General features: G+C 43.6%; 1 protein-coding gene across 7 annotated transcripts in view; it reads right to left on the bottom strand.

Annotated features, from left to right (window-relative positions):
- Positions 1–18808: 18808 nt before the first annotated feature.
- LOC146183889 (tudor domain-containing 6-like) overlaps positions 18809–21527 on the bottom strand; it is a 30447-nt gene continuing 27728 nt past the window's right edge. For 6 of the 7 annotated variants that reach the window (XM_084609218.1, XM_084609214.1, XM_084609216.1 and 3 more), the window contains 2 exons: positions 20935–21172; positions 18809–20862 (listed from right to left, as the gene is read on the bottom strand). In XM_084609218.1, coding sequence (XP_084465344.1) covers positions 20722–20862; positions 20935–21172 — 379 coding nt within the window. In that variant the 3' untranslated portion in view covers positions 18809–20721. The remainder of the gene's footprint in view (positions 20863–20934; positions 21173–21527) is intronic. The other variant, XM_084609222.1, reaches the window with a different exon arrangement.

Raw genomic sequence — 21527 nt, 5'->3', positions numbered from 1 at the left:
AGACTATCAAACTTAATCATAATATAAGCCAAATGAGTAATACCACCTCAGCATCATTTTTACATATACGACAATGCTCTTGTCCTGCTATCCTGCTATCCGTGGCCTGCTATCAGTGGCCCTGCTATCAGTGGCCCTATTTTTTTGGACGCCTGTTATGATAGAGAGATCTTGGTAGTAGTTGGCTTTTGCTTATTTAGGCGTTCTCTCAGCACAGAAAGTTCAATGCGATTGACCACAGCTGCCTTGAACATCTGAAGGCAATAGTCCAATACTGTCAAACTGTTAAATACAATCGAAAAAAACATACACACAGTGTGATGTGTTGTAAGATAGCCACCGACAACAAAGAGAGCGTTCTATCGTTAAATGAATCCCTCTGGTGGTTCGCTCGCTAAGGTGTTTTACTTTCTCAGCGTAGCACGAACTTGCGGGGCCGATACCTAGCTGACCTCGATACCTGATGAGTGTGAGGGGACATGACCATGTAGGTAGTTTTCTATTTGCACGTAAAGGAATTCGGATAACTGAAAGCCATTCCTTTTACAACTTTGTCACAGCAGCTTGCCGGACTGCTGCTAAATCTGTTTACATTGGCCATAGAAGCAATTTCTGAGAGAGGTAAAACGGTCTTTTCTCACTAAAACGCCGATGAGAAACACATGTATTTCGGTGGGCCAGGAAATGGGCGCTGCTGAGAAAATATGTAAAGCTGTGTCAGGTGCAACGTAAATAATAAAAAAAAAAATTCTAAACGGCCTTCGAAATAAAAAAAAAAAGTGCTATGTTTATGCTCGTTTCCACAAATTAAATTGTATTTTTTTTTCTTGTTCGACTTTTATATGATGCCGATAGCAGATTTTGTGACCATGCGGTATTGATTGAGCTGTGAAATTAGTGATTTTATTAGGCGAAATGGACATGCCACAAACAAATGTTAACAAATTCTAAGAGTATCAACACAGATCTCTCAGCGCATTTTCATTGGTTGACAAACGAAAAGAGGAAAAATGACAAGATCATGGTATTAGGAATTGTTCATGTCTCCTATCTGCTCTTTCTGTTAAGAGAAAAAAGTAAATTATCTTCGACTATGTCAGCGAAAGTATCTGCACAAACATTGTCTCTGCCCATCACTGAAGATCGTAACGCAGCCCGAACGACGATGGTGGAGCTGCCTTTTCTTTTTCCGTGCTGGGGTTTTCTTGTACACAGGCGGGGAATGCTAGTGTTGTAACTTACGCTGTTGGGTTACTTCGATTTCCAATTGTCAATAAAGCGACTACTGATAAAGGAGTGCGGCTTCGACTCCGAGACTCTCGTGCCGTCACTCCTGGGGAACAGAAGGCACAGAGCATCCGGTAGCAAGCGGAATTTAAAAAGTTCGGCACTTTCTATGACCACACAGTAACCAAATGCATAGATTCGTGCCTTTGCCTTTCAAAGAACCATGCTTATCACGCCGTCACTCATGCTTCTGTGGAAACCTGTAGAAATGAATTGACTTAAAAGCGTCTGACGAGTTTGCGTAGCTGCCAGTGGAGCCAACAATGCACCACGTTTCGCCAGCCTTGTTTGGCCAGACTTCATTTCACTGGACATATTCACACAACTAGCCCAACCTTCTGTTCTCTTGAAGATATATTCACGCACATCATCTAAACCTTAGGATTTCCAATTTCCACATAAACCAACTACAAACAGCACGCTCCAATGCGCTGGCAATTCCAGCGATTGAGCGATGCGCCGAGAGGCGGCGCCACCCATTCAGCTGTCCAGTCCCTATAGTCTTCCTTCTTCTTCTTTCCTTTGGCCACATACCTTTGCGCTGAAAAATTTGTCCTTAAATCTAGAAAAATGAAAATCCGATCTCCACCGGGAATCGAACCTCCATCCCTCGGATCCCCTGCTGAGCGCTTTAACCTACTGCGCTACTCCCGGAACCGTGAAACACATCATAATTCTTATCTACAGTGAGGATGATAGTAGCGATAACAATAATGCTGCAATTAGTGATGACAATGATGGAATTAGCAGTGAGATGCAATTAGTTGGTAATGATAATGAGAGCAAATATGATGCACCTTGTGCACCAACAACACTCAGGCTGTCGCATTTCTGCAGTGTAGATTCCACAGTGCTCTCGGAATTTTTCTAAACTGCTGCTCTTATCCGAGGCTATTGACCATTACCTTAGGCTTCCACATAATTTTTAGGCCTATGCTTTTGCTTTGCTTGCCTAGGTCATTAAGCATTCTTTGTAATTTGTCTGCTGAGTTAATTAACAAGGCAATGTATTAAATCAGCCCTTATCCATAATTGTTCCCACTCCAGGTCTGAATACTTCCTCTAAGTAAGTGGCAAATAGAACTGGGGAGATTGTGTCTGCTTGCCTAGCACCTTTCCTTATGGGAATTTTATTACTTCTTTTATGGAGGACTTATGGGTAATTACTCCCTTATTCCACTAGTCTTGTAGGTCAGAGGGGAAGGGGTAGTTGCTAACGCTGGGGGCTTCCATCGGCCGAGTCTGTCACTCAATCTTCTTGGGCAGCCATGCTGTGCTACAGGCCACAACAATTTTTCAGACTGTTCTACACCATTTCTGTGAGAGCAAAGCTTACTGCCTGCACTACCGGCCTAGGTCAAGAGCTTTCTATCACTTCATGCTTTTCGCATGCAAATGCCACTCGGCTCATGTTAATTGATTCGCTAAGCTTACTCTACTAGTAGTACTTTTGGTCATGACACCACAGGTGCAAATCAAATGGCAGGGGAAAACAAATGTTGCATTTTGATTGTTTTCGGAGTAATAAATGCACCTCTTGCTGCTGAAAAAATATCAACCTACCTGGAAGAACCCATATAATGATTTTTTTAGATGAGTAGGGTGAAACTGTCCGCAGTGTCCCTTTAAGGAAGCAGCAGTGCAGAACTTATTTTTAACTGGAAGTATGTGAAATAAAGCTGAGAAGCTATTCTAGGTCTAATCAATAACTTAGAAAAAAAAAAGTGCTTGCACATTAGTCCCACAGTAGGTCACTGCTGCTTGCGGTGGGGGATCTGTACTTCAGCGAACCTGCGAAGTATACTACTTTTTTTTTCTTTTTTTTTTTTTTTTACATACTGCATATTAAAATCTCTCAGCTGTGTACAGCCCAGCCAAGGCACTGAGTGAAGGCATCCCTTCATTACAATTTGTCAAGAAATGCAACTGTGGGTGTGTTTTCTGTAATTCTGTCTGCTTTCTTACTAAACATGAAATTTCTAATAGTACTTAGTAATACAATAGGGGGCAGTTTGCTGCTGGAGAAGAGTAAAAATACTGACATATTTCTGTAGATTTTTCCCTGTGATGACAATAGTAACAGAATATCTGTTTTGCAGGAAATTGTATTTTCTCTAAGCTGGAGACAATGGCGGCATTGCCATGGGCAAAATATTTTTCTTAGCTATGATAGATATCACCAGCCTTATTTAACTACTAGCTATTTTTATAATTAGTAACCGAGTGCTTTAAACTATAGCTATAATGAAACAATATTTGCCTTATTTAAATCATATTCAGGGGCTCCCTCACAAACTAAAATTAGGGGAGAGGAAGGTGTGAAAACCTGGGAAGTTCTTGCAAAAGTATGGACGGAGGTCTGGTTCCACCTGGAGCGGGCATGTCGCCTCCTTAGCGAGCAGAAGTTCTCGAAGCTCTGGTGTCGGCCGCCTGTTATTTTTTTTTTTTTTGTGACTGGTGGTAGACTGCTTTGTTGTGATTTCATTTAAATTTCTAGGTATGGAAGCGGGGGGGGAGGGAAGGGGGACATGGATGGTATAAGTAGGATACACTTAAAGAAAACAGCAGTTGCTAACAATGACCAATGAATGCTTCACAGCATGTGTGTTACTCCACTGAATGGTAAACAATCAGTTTTTGATGTGTGAGTACACCAAACAAGCCAGAAGCATTGATAGTATTCTTCAGCTTGTAATTTTGTCTGATGGTTAGCTTCTTATTTAGGTAACCAGAAAGGCCTTAAACAGACTATTTTTTGTGACAAAGGAATTGTGCATGGCAGTTACTGCAGACTTAAGTTGTATCCGAGACTATAGAGGAGAAGCAGTTATATTTATTTTTGTTGATGTGTCGCATAGGACAAGCAATATTTATGACTCTGACATTGATGAGAAATTGCAAATAAACATTTTACACAAGGGCAGAGGTCGTACTTAGGAAAAAAAAAGAAACTAAAGAACAAGGACTACATGAAATGTGTCGAGAAACTATATGGCATTTCAGGTTACTAGCAAACCTAAGAATGCTGTAAAACATGTGCACCTTTGCACCATGATATAAAAGATCAACATAAAGCTATACATGTGCAGCCTTTTATGCAATGCACACAAAAATTCCCTGTGTTCCTGCTGGTATTGGAATAAACGTTAAAATTTCACCTCTGGTGGGCACTTCACGCAGGTGCATTGAGCATCCAATGATGCAATATTGTGTGCGAGAATACTGTGTGCAAAAAAAAAAAAACATTTGTTAAGGAGCTGACTTAGAAAAACAAGGGGGCTGCACATACCCCTTAGGTTGTGTGTTGGGCATCACTGCATCACTGATCTTCATTTTAATGGGGGGCTCGTTACTGCCAGGAATTTAGGCAGCGGGCAGTTACATCATCTTTTATTGTCAAGTTTCGAAGATGCTCAGAGCAACATTCCTATTTTGAAAATTTACATTTAAGAATGTCTTGCCGTGTTTCTCACCCCTAGAGCAAGGTATATTTCTTTTATCCGGACGCGAAGTGTTCGATTGCCACAAAGAAAATATAGTTGAAAAAAGTCAGCAGACTGTCCTTCAGATGTGAAGGATTTGCTACATTGTACAGAAAGTGCTTTGGACTCCAGCACACTATGCCATTTCATACATAACATGCAATGCTGCCAAAGGCAGTATGCCTGTGTACTGACTGCATTCGTGCCTGAGAAAGTTTGTCCTACATCCAAGTCCAAAGTGCAGACATGGATCTTACAATTGAGCTATGGAGACATCTGTCTAAACCCTGAGCGTATTCATCAGTGCCACCCTTGACTACAGCAACGGATGCAGAATTACCAGCATTACCGTACCTGTGATGTGGAATGTGATGAAACAGCGAAGCAGTGCGAGAACCTTCTTATAGTGCCAATAGCATCAAGACTACCAGAACAGAAGTTGTCATTAAGTTACTGGGCAGACAATAGAAAGGAAATCAGCAGCTCTTTATGTAGCCAACAGCCACTGTGATTAACAAAGTTGAGGAGAATGTTTTCTCTTCTTAGTTCGTAGTTCTGGTGAGTGGAGAATTAACTGCGCATTTTTCTTTACCTGGCAGACTATTTGAGAGATAATAAAACAACGTCCTCATTTCCTACCCAGATCTGCATGGTTAATGGCATGTACAGAAGAAAAAGAATACGCCATAGGTATTTTTCCCTTATCCTATTCATTGAAAATGAGGTTCAGTCACTTATTTGTCCTAATAAACTTTGGCGGGCCGCGGAAGGTTAGGTACATCGCCACTAACTTTTCAGATGCCTTAAACTGAAGAAGGAGTCAAGAAAATGTGCAATAAGGAACTGTGAAATCAAAGTGACTAAGATCTACACGAATGGTATATGACAATAACACGAGCCCTTTCAAAGCAGTTATTTTCAAAGCTGCAGTTAAATCAGGTAATAAATGTACGGCACTGCAGTGTTCTGAAAGGAGAGAGAACTGTAATTTTGAATCTATAGAGCACTGACCTAGATGACTTTGGCGCACAAAATGCTGTTTTCAATACAAGAAGGGTTATACACATATATTTTATGCAAAACTTTAGAACGAACAAAACATTTTAGAAATGTTGCAAACAAGGTCCAGCCATATGTATACATCGAGCATTATCGGCTGGTGGCCAGCTTCCACGATACACACGTCTTAGGATCCAGGATTTAGAACTGACATGAACAGTCATTCCTTCAGGGAGAGCGTTAGTCACTACTTTTAATGAAGCCAAGTGGACATGTACCTGCCGTTTTTATCGCAGCCTAAACACAGGTGATCGATAGTTCCGAGCCTTGCCTGTTGCACCCACACAAATGTCGCAGCTCTACAACTGTTGCTGCTGCAGGTGACAGAACACAATGACAGCCCGACGACACTGCATCGCTATCACACGCAAAACGTTGGGCAATTACGTTGTCATGCAAAAGTATGTACCCACGACCTCACGACCTCACCGCGTCCCTTTCGCAATCCGCGCCGAGTCCCTGAGCCATTAGCCAATAGCAGCCTCCTTCCAAGCCGGCCATCATCATCACCGCAGCTTTTTTTCTTGCCTGCTTTCCTTCCTCCATGCTTGCCTGTTATTTTTTTGTTGAAAGGCAGTGCCAAAGAGAGTTCCAACTACCGCACGATCGCGCTTATTTCGCATGCTAACAAGGTGATATTGAAAATCCTCCAAGGTAGGCTGCAGCAGTATGTGAATCGGGAGCTTCCGGACGTGGAAGCTGGGTTTCGCAAGGGCAGAGGAACTAGAGACCAGATTGCTAACCTTCGCTGGATCATGGAAAAAGCAAGAGAGTTCCAGAAACCCATCTACTTCTGCTTTATTGATATGCGAAAGCATTTGACTGCGTAGATCACAGCAGATTGTGGCAAGCTCTCCAAGAGATGGGAGTTCCAATTCACTTCACCTGTCTCCTCAGGAACCTGTATGAAGGGCAAGAGGCCACAGTCAGAACTGGGCATGGTCTTACTGATTGGTTTCCGATTGAGAAAGGAGTGAGACAAGGCTGCATACTGTCGCCCTGCCTATTTAACCTATATATGCTGAGTGCATCATGAGGAAGGCCGGTCTGGACGAGTCTTCAGCTGGAGTGAAGATTGCTGGGAAACGTATCAACAACCTTAGATATTCGGATGATACCACTTTAATGGCAGAAAGTGAAGTGGAACTCAAGAGACTTCTGATGCGCGTACAAGAAGAGAGTGAGAACTTGCGCTTAAACTGAACATTAAAAAGAAAAAGATCATGGCATCTTGCTCTACCAAGTCCTGGAGCATCAAGGGACAAGAAAGTCCTGGAGCATCAAGGGACAAGAAGTGGAAGCTGTGACAGATTTTCTGTTCTTGGGCTCCAAGATTACCCCGGAAGGAGACTGCAGCCATGAAATTAGGAGACGCCTCCTTCTGGGAATGAGAGCCACGGCTAGCCTTGACCGCCTAGTAAAGAGCAGAGACATTAGTCTGCCAACCAAGATCCGTATAACTCGTGCTATGGTCTTTCCAGTTGTGATGTATGAATGCGAGAGTTGGACTGTGAAGAAGGCTGACCGCTGAAGACTTGACGCATTTGAATTGTGGTGCTGGCATTCCAAGGAACTCTTGACGGCCAGAAGATCAAATTAGTCGATATTGTCGACCATAAACCCTGACTGCTCATTGGAGGGTCAAATTCTAAAGTTAAAGCTCAGCTACTTTGGTCATCTGATGAGAAGAGAGGAGTCGCTGGAGAAAGATTTGATGTTGGGAAAGGTTGAGGGTCACCGAAGAAGGGGTAGGCAGCAAACGCGATGGTTAGATGGCATCCTCGAGGCGCTGCAGATGAAGTTATGTGGTGTTAGGAAGATAGTGAGAGACCGGAAAGCGGGGCATGATATGGTCCATAGGGTCACAAAGAGTCGGACATGACTGAACGACTGAACTGAACTGATTTTTTTGTTTGCATTTTGACGAAACCGTGGGCAGATTCGGAAAAGTGCCGCGGCATTCGTTGGAAATTAGGTTAGTATTTTGAAAGTGCACTCTGGTTTTTATTTCTCGATTTGTTTAAATGCGCTATGATGGTTCGGGATTTTCTTCCTCTGCCAGGTTCTTCTGTGCGTAATTATTTGTTCCGTTTCGATTTAAAAATGACGATAACATGCCTCAATGCGAGTCCCAACCTAGTTGCATGTTTATGAGTTCATATAGTCGTTCGTTGGTTTCGTCTTTGTGGCCTTGAACGCATATTGCAACCGCGGAAGGACAAGAGACAAAAAGAAATCGGACAGCACGGGGCGCGGAAATTGAATATTGCAGTTGTCGTTATTCTCTAAGTTGATGGCACATACCTACTCACGCGCTCCGTCCCGTTTGTTTTCTTCTTTGTCCTTTACGGGGTTGTAATATGCGTTAAAGTAATAACCACCAATTCCCCCTTTCCCTATTATCTTTGTGTCTGTCGTTAGTCGCGATTGAATGTCTGGTCCTACTAGTGTAGTCTGTCATGCTGTTGGTGTCTAATCGGATTGTCTGGGCCTTCTCATCTTGGCCCCGTGTTTTGCTGCTCGTCCTGATAGTTTCGCAAATGGCAGCATCTAGAATACCGCCAACACCATCTTTCAGCCAGGCAGCATCCTACAATACACCAAAGGAAACTTTCTAGTGCCCTCTCTGATGCTTGCTTCAGAGCAGTGGTTCCTTTGTTGTTCCAATTATTGAGTGTGTTGAGCAATCAGCATAATCGTTTGGCGTTATGGTGCACAATATTTGTGAGGAGAACAAATGCTTAAACATATTTGTAATTCATTTAATAAGGAAGAAGTGATCAGATCATTGAATCAGGTAGTGGAAAAATTTGGTCGGTTTTCAGCCCTTGCTAGCCCTCTGAAAGTGATGGACCGGCCTTATGATGACCGCACTTCCTACACATGATTCATTTGTCTTTCATTTCAACATCCGAAGCGTAATTGTTTGCATACTATATAAACATTTCTATTTTTTACTCTTTTGTCGAAATAGTGTTTTTCAAAGGATACTTGCTTAAACAAAATGAGGTGTTGAAACCTGTTCATTTCACTCATGATGCCGAACTGCTGGTGCCTCCACCCTCTGGTGCCAGTACGGTACACGGTCTGACGCCATGTATGTTGATGCAGCACCCTACCTCTCGCATCCCGCTTATGCTCTGGCCACTGTTTCCAATGCACGAACCCCCCTCTCTGTCGCCATTATCCCTGCTCTCACTTCCACTGCCGCAGAGAAAGCAGCCATCGCCCTCACACCATTGCCAACACACCGGCCCTTTTCACATTTAGCGACTCTAAGACCGCAGTCCCCAACTTTGCAAAGGGTAGAATCTCTTCCTCTGCGCTCAACATTCTTAAGCACTCCCCCCCCTTTCCTGTCCTATCCAACTCTTCTGGATTCCAGCTCATGCAGGGCACCTTGGAAATGTGGCGGCAAATTTCATCGCTCGCGAGATGACCGACCGTCTGTCTTGCCAAAGTGCAGCTAAAGTGTTAAGAAAGGATTGTATAATAAATATGACCATGATGTCAGTTTGCAGCCCTCTCAAAGGTCAGCACATCAGTGCATAGCTTTCAGAGCATTAGTAAGAGCTGGACGTGCAATTCACTTCAGTTGAAAGCTCTGCCTGATTAGAATCTCTTTTTTTCCCTACATACAAACCCAAAGAACATAACTATGCTCTTCTTTGAATTTTACTGTGTTCAGAGAGCTATCGCAGCTTTACTACCCAGCAGGTGTACACGACCTGCGAGGGATGCTAAGATAACAGAGGGCTACGGGGCAATTTTGAGCAGCTAGAGTTCATTACCAATGCGCCGATGTTACACAGCATGTGGGTGTCCTAACATTTAATCCGTGCCAAATTGTGGCCGCTGCGGCCAATGTTTGGCCCGCATTGCCAAGCTCAGATGTCGAGTGCCATAGCAGTGGGGGCTCTTCATTTATTTTTTAGTTTCATAATGCTAAGTTTGACAATGCTTGATTGCAAGAAATCATGTGGTATACTGCAGAACGGCAACAGCGGGGTCACACTCCCGTTGCAGATTTGAACAAGACGAACTGGTCTTGGTAATCACGAACTATTGCTCGTTCTGCCATCCTGTTCATACAATGTGGTTTTGTGTAAACATTTTTTTTTTCTTGGGGCCCATTTGATGGTGCTAACATATCAATGCTAGAATGCGCAATTGCATGATGCATTTTTTAAATCCTTACAACTTTATCTTTAGCTTGGGCATTTCTCAAGTAATTCTACAACTTTAAGTTTGCAATTCTGTGCTAAAGTTCAGGATAAAAATAGCCAATTTAGGTCTTCATTAGCAAACCACATGCATTTAAACAGTGCTTACCCGGAGAAGATAACTGTCGAAGCCTTTATAGAGCGTGTTTGTCATTCTTGAAGCTTGCCACAAACTAGATGAAGCACATTGTATATATATTAATCAGAATGGTGTGGCACTCTGACCTTTGGGCGAAGGTCTAGGTAAAAAGGTGAAATGAAAGCCATATCTCATCATGCAGGCTGGTATACTGGCATCTGTGCTGCCATGACCAAAACACACATTCACCACATTTTGTAAAGAACAGCTGTGTAGTCTTGCATCAGGGATCTGCCTCAGTAAACGATCTGGGATGTTGCAACGGTTTGCTTGATTGTATCTTTGCTCACCCCTGCTTGGAGTCAAACGACTCCGCGGTATTACTAAAGAAATAAATAAACTTGCTTACAGAACCTGTTGGTGAAGTCATAGCAAATATTTTCCAGTTTGTGTGTTGTATATTACTAGATAAAATCCTATACTCTGTGTCATGCTTAGTATGCATAATTGCGGTAGGTGCACAAGTAATACATGTCACTCTGCCGTGTTCCTCTCCTATTCCATGAACCCTCGGTGAGGGTTTTGATAATGATGACATAGTGCGGTATAAAATGACATGTCTATCATTGCAAATTATGGTCAAAGCATTAAAAGCATTCATTTATTTATAACATTCACTGTTGGTGAGCTGCCTGTTGTACATAGATGGAGTCCTTGATAAGACACTCTTTGACGTCTTAGTAAGGAGCAGAACAAAACATGACGATAGGTTAAGCAAAATACCGGAAATTACCAGTCGCGGCACAATAAAAGACAAGGACATCGTCTTTGACACCATGCGTGCTGCTACTGCTCCATATTGATAGGTATTTGTGAAGTTTAAAAATACCCCCGATATAGCAGACGCAAAATTTTTTTTTTTTTTTTTTTTCAAACTGAACCACAGTTTTTATTTATATCCTTCGCTTCCTGTATTCGCCCCTCACACAATACTCCTATTTGGAGCCTGTGAGTATCTTGAATGAATAAATGTGGCTGACATTGCTCAGAATGGAGCAATAAGCGGACAGATGTAGGGAAAATTGAGCGGCTTGTTAGGATACGCAACCGAAAGGCTTGAACAGTCAGCAAGGCAAAGGAAAGCCTAAGGGATTTTTAAAAAATTTCTGTTAATGATATCCATAAAATGGTTGATAATCATCACCATAAAATAACTATAGTACTAATTTATGTTGACAACAAGAATAAAAATCCTTATGTGTGCCTTGGCCTCACTGATAGCTGACTTCTTTCAGTTCAGATTGAACCAGGTCACATTACTGTTCAAAGAGAATGATTTGAATAAAACATAGCGGTAAAAGGGGGCGGGGGGGACAACTCTGCCCAAGTCTTGTTCGTGCAAAAAAAAAAAATTGTTTATGACTTCTTCTGAGTATTTTTTTTTTTCAGCAGCAACGAGATGCAGTTATTGCTGAGAAAACTATCTAAACATAGCATTTCCCTTTCGCTTGATTGGCATCTGTGCTGCCATGACCAAAACACACATTCACCACCATTTTGTAAAGAACAGCTGTGTAATCTTGCATCAGAGATCTGCCTCAGTAAACAATCTGGGATGTTGCAACGGTTTGCTTGTGCAGTGTCTCCTCTATTTCTACACTGCATCACCCGTTTCGCACTGGGTGCCACCAGTACGCCTCACTTCATAGCTGCCGCAATGTGGCGCTACCCAGATAGATAGTAGGACTGCTTGCATCATGCTTGCATATATGGAGTAAGTGGTGCTGGTATTATGACGATCGCTCTTTTTTGCTCCTATACCACGGGTCTATCAGATTCTAGCTTTCTACCCCTTTTTGTGTAGCTCTCGCCTCATCCCACAGGTAGACAAATATTGCACAATCTCAACATCAGTATCCCTGCCAACGATCCAAAACTAAGCACGCTTCCATCCCACATCAGAAAATCTCTCTACATCACACTACTACCTCGGAACATGCACCCTTTGCGGGATCAAGGCTGCAGGACTGCACGGGTGAAAGCACTGCACAAGTGGTACGGTGGCGCCCCAGATGCGATCTGGGTAGATGCAGCTGTAGACGACCGGGGACCTATGGCTGTAGTATACCAACCCCAACTCAGTTTCGAACTGCCACCAGGCAACACAGCAGAAGAGGCTGAAGAGACCGCCATCGCCATGGCCCTTACAGACACTAGCGCCAACTACATCATCAGCGACTCCAAAACCACAGTCTTAAATTATGCTAGAGGCAGGGTACACCTCTCGTCAAATTTCTGCTAGCCACAACAACCCCCCACTACCCCTGACGCGTTGAGCTCATCTGGGTGCCTGCGCACTCTGGAAATCCCGGCAACGAGGCCGCCGACTCCTTAGCGCGAGGGCCAAGAAACTGGGCACAGGCGGAACTAGGGGGGGGGGGGGGGGGGGGTGATTTGTTGAAGGAGCGCATGCATACCTTCGCTGAGCTCACCGCACACTTCCGTGCCGAACGGGAACAATATCTACCACCACACTCCTCCCTTACCACCAGGGAACAGCATCTCTGGTGATGATTGCAAATGAGGACCCTGCCCACTCTCTCCCTATTATCTCACTATCAACCAATCCCGCCAACCTGCCCCCTCTGCCAAGTCCCTAAAGCGACACTGACCCATATCCTACTAACCTGCCCGGCGTCGCCTCCCCCCCGGCAGATCGGTGCCACTCCGGACTTGGGAAGACTGGGAGACCACACTATGCTCCAAGGACACGGCGAAGCAAAAGATCGCAGTTCGCCGGGCTGCCGACGTCATTGACAGATTGAACATGAACGTATGAGTGCGATGGGGTCGTGCGGAGACCCATCGCGCCCCGAATACCCTTGCGAAAATAAATGTTTTGTCCTCCTCCATAGCAAGCACGAGGTGGCCGGAGCAACAGATTTGCTCACCATTTGCAGAGGTGTGCTGAGGCGTTCAGTGGCTGCATCTGAACATGTGCTAAAGCGAACCTGACTTCGGTTTTGTCTGCCTAATTTTACTATTCAAGCGTTCTTTTTTCTTTTTAGTTCGCATCATTAGCGCTTGGTTGTAGTCAGCAAAGAAAGAACTGCGCAAGCAAGACACAAATGAAGAAGAGGCAAAGACCTATGCAAACACAGATGCACACATAAGCATCTTGATGGTGCATTGCATTCTGCATTTGTGTACTTCTATACCTATTCTTCCTCTGCACCTCGCTCGCAAATTTCTTTATTTGTGTGAGTTATAAGCCAACCAGCTTAACTAGACCACATCAACTCAGTACCGTCAGCGCAACAGGTACAAAACTAATAGCCAAGCCATTAACTTGGCAGCCAGGAAATGTTTTGGCAGCAGCTGCTGTGCCGGCACTTGTTAAAACAATTATAGTTGTTGGCTGCCACAAGAAAAAAAATATTTATATGATATCATTGTAACAGTCGCAGGTTATCCCGGCAAGAGTAAAACTCCGACTTAAAAGCTACCTAGTTGTTTCAAAATAGCCCTATCGGAAAGACTTACCATGCCTTCTTTAACTAATTTCCCCATTTTTCTTTCTAAACATCATTGAATTGTAGATAAAAGACGTATGTGATTCGAACAAGCCACCACAGCCTTTCGCAGCGATGCCAACGCCTCTGCCCCCAACTCTTTATGGCTTTATTTAAGACCAGCACCTGTAGCAGCTCTACGATGAGCAGCACCACGAATGGTGCGCTCTACGACATCATCTGGCAGGCAGTTTGATACACGAGGGACGCAGAATGCCACCTCACGAAGAAAGAGGAAATGTTACAAAAAGTGATTTTGTCAACTTTTCATCATTAGGCACTACTCATACGGTATACTTGCCTCCACATAAGCAGGACAGGTGTGAAGGCTAGTCAACGGGGAGAGCAGGAAAAGGTAGGGGAGGATTGGCCGTTTTCAGCAGGCATTCAAGGACTAAAGGAAGCACCGGCTTGTGAAACCGGATGTGACATGAACTGCCAACACTGTTAAGTTGTGCAGACATATTCATGCGTAGTATGCATGCACAATATATGCCATTTTGGGTTGCTGAGTGGGCTTACACACATTTTTGATTTGATACCCAAAATTTGAGTTTTTTTTGCCTTCTCTCGTGCAGGTGTTCATGCTTAGGCTACACATGACCACCTCTCTTGCATATGCTCTGGTCGACGGCTGGCTGAGGTGCTAGTTTAGGTAACTTTTGGGTCGTCGATCATCGGACCTTCGCATTTCGATGAATCCACCGTCAACTAGACAGGAGAACGATTCTCTCCTTGCTCCTCCAGGAGAGAAACCTAGCACATCTAATCAGACCCCTTTCCCTGGCACATGCACACCCTTTCTTTTTGTTGACCAAAGGTGTGGTCGTATATATGAAATAAATAATTGAAGCAACAGATAAATCTCTGCAATCTGCGAAATATGCTTGCACATTTAATGCAATTACACTTAGCCTAGCGACTACATATTGTGACATTCTGTGAATTGCAATGCATGTCTGCCAATTTTTGCGACTGCTGTATGTGCAGCACCAGTGTTCTTGGCAGCTGTTTTCCCTCTTTGTTGTGAAGTTGCCAGTTTTCTGTTGGAGCAAAGATTGTGTTATCCCAGAATATTTTCTCACATGCATCAGTGCATATACTTTGCTTGAATGCTTCAGTGCCCCTTTTAAAGGGACACTGAGGACAACTCCATTCAGTCACTGGTCTCAGTAAAAATTTGATTATTTCTCTCATTATGGTTGTGTTGTCTGGCAACAATTGAGGCATATAGTATTGGTGAGAAAATTTAAATTGGAAGCCTTCCCATGAGTTGATTCAAATTCGTGATGAGCTTGCTGAAAAGAATGTGTCACTGCCACATAGAGTGGCTCAGGACACAATATCTCTTGCAGTAATCTGCACCAAACCTCTGTGTGGAAGCATGCATTTTACTTGCGAAATTGGCCGGTAATGGCAGCATCTTTGTTCTGTTTCTTGGTCTTTCCATCCTTTTAAAACTCTACCTTAGCGATACAGGAAAACTGCTGTCCGTCCTTAGTGTCCTTTCAAAGCCATCTGATATTAAAACACAATTCACAGTAAGTATTTCAATATGTATTGCCATTTGCCTACTTTGTTCCTGTGGCTACTTGGAGCTTGTTAGCACTTCATAACTTCTGGGCTGCCATGAATGGCAGCTATGGCATGCGGTTATTATTGTAGGCAACCACCTTGGCAGGAATGTTGCTTTGTGAGCTGCGTCTATTGGTGTCTGCCCAAGACTTGGACATCGCTTTGGAATATACACGGTCAGCAGTGGGACGGTGTACATCAGACCTGTGTTGGCAGTCACTTTTTCATAATTGCAGCATTGGAACCAAGGACCATATGGCATTACCTTGGCCTGCATGTATGATGACACAACAAAAACAGGACATAACTGTACCTAACTGACAGGATTAAAATCTCCAAGCAGGCCTTGTGCTCAACACATCACTAAAGGCAACAAGCACTGTTTGCCATGTCAGTCACAGCAAAACTAGCAACACTGCCTTCATTGAGCAGTGTTCAATATTTTTAACAGTGTAAATTTATGTAGTTTTGTTACTCTTGCAATGATTTATGTCTATATATCTTTTTTATCCCAGAGCTGCACTTGGTTATCATGACATATGGAATATTTTGTGACCACCAGAGGGTATTGAACGCCCTGAAATCAAGATGCATATGTGTATTTTGACACTACACAACCAATATGTAGTCCGCAATAAATGTTCCATCTTGTGCTGGCAAGCAGACAGCTCAAATCTTTGAAAATGGAACACATCATTAGCATGATTGTGTGAAAATATGAAGGGACATCAGTCCATATCTTTGCAGCTTTCACAGATGGCCTGTTTTCCCTAAGGCAGAGGAAATAATTACTTGGCAAACTATGTTTTTGGTGCATGCTGCAACTAGTCGCAAGGACAATGACTGGAAAGATGGAATCACGAACGCAGCACTGTTCATTTATTTACTGTTTTGACACTAGTCTACATGCTTGTCTACAATGATAAGCACAACAGGGTAGGTAGAAATAACATCGATCAAATAGGACGTCGTGGGATGTTTTCCGAGACAAGAAAATAAAAATAAAAAAACATACAGCAATTCGATACAACAAGAACTGTTTAGAGCTAGAGCAGCTGGAAGATAAATACTGTGCAAAAATACCAGGAGTTTCACAGCTTGTGCTTCGAGCCTTCAACTTTAGGAGCAAAACTAGAGGCAGGACTGCTTTGGGAGAAGTGGAGAGCATTTTTTCCTGCGCAGGCGTTGACCCTCGAGCAATCTGAAGTACCAGTGACAAATGTTTACTTGAAAAGCTACCTGGGTTCCACGGTTGCATACTAGTCCAGTAGGCCGGCAGCGAGTTGCTTGAGAGCTCTGTTATAGTGCGCTTCTAGAGAACTATAGCTCTGGGATGAACAGCTGGCCTTCCTACTACGCTTCGCAGACGAAGGTGCGCGCGCAGTATGTAATGTTTATATGGAGCTATTATTATATGGTGCTCAGATATGTGAAAATAAAATCAAATAATAACAAAGAATGTCACAGTGAATTTTAGGGACATTATACAGTTTTTATGTTCGCAGGTAATATTAGCTTTTTCCCGCTTGATGGAGGTTCCCGTGTCCAAGCAATGTAAGATGATGGTTAGTTTGGCGAGATACCCACAGCTGTTCTGGTGGGAGGTCAGGATGTGATCGAAACACAGCTTTAGTCGTACCGACGGAGGCGTACGATGGCCTTTTTTTTACGGGGTCTCTCGCAGATGACGCCACACGTACAGCTGAAATTGAAGTGCACGACCCATGCTCACAAGCTTCGTCCTCCCCTTTTCCACACATGCACACACATTATGCAAAGCCCATGAAATCTGCGCCTCTACGTAATAGTGTTTTGTTGTTAATTGAGTTACAGTGCACTATTCTGCTGTCGAATATGCCATGTACACCTTGTGCCTTCCATCTGCGGCTGTAGTAGTTCGAACCTCCTTGAAAATGTGGTGTGCAGTATTTCGTCGCTTTACCCCTTCAAACGTATGGAGGGTTAACCGGTGGGCAGGTTTGTCTGGTTAGTTATGACAGCGGCTATTTTCCTTCTTTGTGGCAGTCTCGCCCTCAATTGGCTGCTTTGTGAGCTGTTAGAATTAAAAAGAAAATTTATCTTTTCACAGCCCATAGTTTTTTCTCCGCACAGTGCATCTCAGCCACTGTCGGAACAAGTACCAGACGGCTCTTGCCAGTTATAATTTACAGCATGAATGCAGCTGCCGTCATTTTTTGAGCTAGCTTCGAGAAATTGGGATTGCTAAGCTTAAATGATTAACACAGCTTGACACTGCCGATACCGGACGCACAGAACATTTTGCGCTATACTTTGTCTCAGTAACTTTGGAATAGATTGAGAATAATAAAACTGCTGATCGTGTGGTTGAATGCGAGGGAGGGATGTTGAAATGACTGTCAGGGTTAGTGAGGACCATCAAATTTTTCTGAGGGAGGACCAGGGGAATTTTAGAGTGAGGGAGGGTCACCAATTGTAAATTGAGGGCGAGGGTGGAAAGCCTAAAATGAGGGCATTTGCCCACCTCTGCTTAGGAGTGGGCACCACCGCTATTGCATCGCACCGTGAAGGATTCCGGGGAAGCCAACCCTTGCCATTTTCGATGAGTTCTGCTTTGTCGCTGTTGACATCGTGCATGCAGTAAAGCAATTACGGGAATGAGAAACATTATCATATTGGTGCTATTCCCATCAAAAAAAGTAGGCAACTGTTGCCCAATTTTTCACCAAATAAGTTTACAGTAATGCATCAATTTCTTATCAGTATTTTTTTTTTGTGAGGCCATTTGATAATTCAAATTTCTTTTCTCCTCCCGTGAAGTTCGAATTGGTGAGCTTTTAGTGTATATTCGGTGTTGCCAACAGCGTTGCAACAATTTCTTACCTTGCAGTGCATAGGGTGCTTCCACGGAATGTAACTATCTGTCTGTAATGTCTGCAAGAGTGTGATAGTTGTCAGCATGTATTTTTATGGGGTATGCAGGCAGCATGGCATCGTACAGAAAGTTGTACTGCGCCAATGTGTGTACCCTTTGTGACGCTGGGCTTACATTCATGGGGGAGCAGCATAAGACTGGAAGGCCTTATATGAAAAGAATGTGTTCTTTTTCATATAGCTTTGACCTGTACACACTGTATATGAGGAGAATGGAGGTTTTGCGAGTAGAACCTTGCCCCCTTGCACTTTTTTTTTTTCCTTCTTTGCCGAACGGTGACATTATTAACCAAGTCCTCATGCCAGAATATATCACATTCGCCTCAAGTTTCAAGGAGTAGAGGCAAATATGAAAGCTGAGACCTCAGACCTAAAACACAAAGGAGAAACAATGGGGCCCAAATATATGCAGCTGAGGAGCCCGCTAACTATAAAGTTAGCGGGCTCCTCAGCTGCATATATTTGGGCCCCATTGTTTCTCCTTTGTGTTTTAGGTCTGAGGTATGACCCAAGTGTTTTCTGTCTTGATGTTTCATTGCGCTGTAAGGGCTGTAGCATCTTGTATTGACCTTCATGTATTGACCTTTGCTTGCAGAGAAATGTTCTGAACAAGTGATGTATGTGCTGCCTCTTTTTATTCTGTTCCAATAAAATAAAGATGCAAAATTTTTGCTGTGCTGCACAGTGCAAACCATACTCTGAATGTCTTGCTCGACAGGGGGACCTTTCGCAGTAGTTATCCTTCCTGGAATTGACCTGCAGTAATGTCCTGTACTTATTGCAAGCCTTTCTTAAATAAAGTGGCCTTTGGTATTGCAGTTAGCAGTGTATTTTAATTCTGTTGTGCGTACCTTCGCTTTAAGTAAGGTGCCAGAAGAGAAGACCTCTCTATGTAAAGGTATGCTTTGAGATTAAATTGTGCATTTCAGCTAATGGGTAAAGATGATTTTAATACTAGCAGGTTGCAAGTTGAGTTGCGAGTTACGGGACGCTATCTTCTTGCAGAAATGTTTGCATGCTGTATTTGATTGTCCCACGCTGACAACCAAGCTCCATTTGAATGTGCCCAGACCAAACGCCCGAAGCAGTCGGCTATTCTACAAAGCCGGTGCAAACAGTATATGTCCATTGATGCACGTTCATCATCATCATCAGCCTGACTATACCCACTGCAGGGCGAAGGCCTCTCCCACATTTCTCCAATTAACCCGGTTCTGTGCTAGCTGCATCCACTTGACCCCTGCGAACTTCTTAACCTCATCCGCCCACCTAACTTTCTGCCGCCCCCTGCTACGCTTTCCTTCCCTTGCTTTGCTGCTGTCCGACTATTAGACCAGTGCTTTCAATTTGTCCATAACAATTTCTTGCAATATTTCGCAGTTGCATCACGATTAGAAGTGATAACCGTCCCACTCTGTGAATTAGTTTTTAGGGCGGATGCAGGCGAAATATAATGCTTCAGTCCACTGTGTGATGCAAGTGTACGTTAAAAAGCCGCAGGCGGCGGAAATTGCTTTATTCCTCCACTATGCCATCCAGCATCCTCGATGTCTCTTTGGGGCGACGATCTTTAAAATCAAATAAAAAATTTTGAGACCTTTTAGCTCGGCCTTTAAAGGTATAAGCAGTAAGGTTCATGTCTCCTGACTGAGAGTCTGCTTGCGGATCCTTGCCTGTGTACATGTACTTTGCTACTTGCTTAATCCCTACAAATAAAGAGAACCCTGCATTAAAGCCCCGCTTCCACAGAGTCATATGAACGTACCTGTGTGGCACGGGTGTGCGAGGTCTTGCAAGGCGTTCTTATTCTCATTTTGTTTAATGTCCATTTATGCTGTCATTTTTTAATTATGAGATTTACAAGCAGTACCTTGCTCCTGTTTTACGCAGTACGAATCCAGCATGATGTCAGTATCATGCCACGGATAACATATGTGCGATTATCTTTTCGATAACAAAGGGAAGACCGATCTGAAAATAGGTGCTGAAAAATTGTACCGCGGGAAGACACGTTATATTGGATAAGACCACACTAACTAAATATGTTTAACACTTTGGCAAACTTTGTGTTAGTCTCTGAATGCCAGACTGCCCAGAAAAGCAATGCCAAACCATGTCTAACAGTGCTTTTGCACGTCCTAAATGACTTAAGCGAAGTTAAGCGTCGCAAATTTTACGCAATAGCGAATACAGTCACTTCCATGGAAAGGCCGCTGTTACCGTGACCTGGCATCGCGCCAACAGTCTCCAGACGTGTCAGAAAAACATGCACACCATTGCGTCAACCCTTCGGCGGCGCTTAGGTATCTCTGTAGTATAATTCCTCCCATACACAGATAACATTCGCCTCAAGTTTCAAGGAGTTGAGGCAAATATGAAAGCTGAGCTATGTTATAAAACTGGGAAGAGGCACAAAACAATATGTACACAATACAGTTCTCTTTTATATCCTTAAGAGAATGCTGATAATACATCCATCATAATACTATAATCCACCATAATACCAGAGAATGCTGATAATACATCCACCATTACCACCACAGCTGTTGGGGCGGTATGTCAAACTCAAGGAAGCGAGTCCAGAGTCGAGGCGTAATTTTCAGCGCGGAACTCTTTGAGCCTTCGTCGAGTTGCTCCAGCCTCTCGTCAGGTTGTCTAAATGAAGTAAAAGACTGCAGCAAGTATAAGTGCCAGTTTCATTTCCATCCCGTTAATGCAGTGGAAGCCCCACAATGTTTACTCACTTCTGTAATGATGTCGAGCAATGCTGTGGATGTCTTCTCAGCCCAGAAGAATCCATCGTCGCACGTGAAGTTTCGCAGCCGGCACTCCAGTGCCTGATGAGGAAGGCACACTAGGAAGTCGCCAAGATTGTCCATGTCTCTTAACTCCGTCAGGTACACTTGGTCCTCATTGCCGAAGTCAACGAAGCGTACCTGAAGCTCTCCAGATGGAAGGGGCTCAGGAGAGGTCAGCACGGCTCTGTAAAAGGAGAGGTCGGCACGAAAATGGGCTGCGTATACTTTGCCGAGCTCAGGCTTGTCCACTGCATTGGAGTCATCCTTGCAGACCACACAGAGATGTACTCCTCCACCCAAGTCTGACACATCCAATTGCGTATATTTCTGGGGCCATCGAATTATTGCTTTCCACATTAAATTCCCTACCCTTGTTAGAATTTCTTCTTGACCTCAGTGAAGGTACGTTGAATTCATGCTTGTTACCTAGCCCACTATTTCTTGCTTTTCTCGACCTGTCTGTCAATTTCCATTCCACAGATTACTGCGCTCCCCTGTGCTAAGTGTTTCAGAAGCGAATTGGTGTTTCCATCAGAAAT

This window comes from Amblyomma maculatum, chromosome 7, assembly GCF_055883805.1.
Source record: "Amblyomma maculatum isolate TAMU_Amacu chromosome 7, ASM5588380v1, whole genome shotgun sequence".
NCBI classification, from domain to species: Eukaryota; Metazoa; Arthropoda; class Arachnida; order Ixodida; family Ixodidae; genus Amblyomma; species Amblyomma maculatum.
This window is presented reverse-complemented; position numbering and strand designations above follow the sequence as displayed.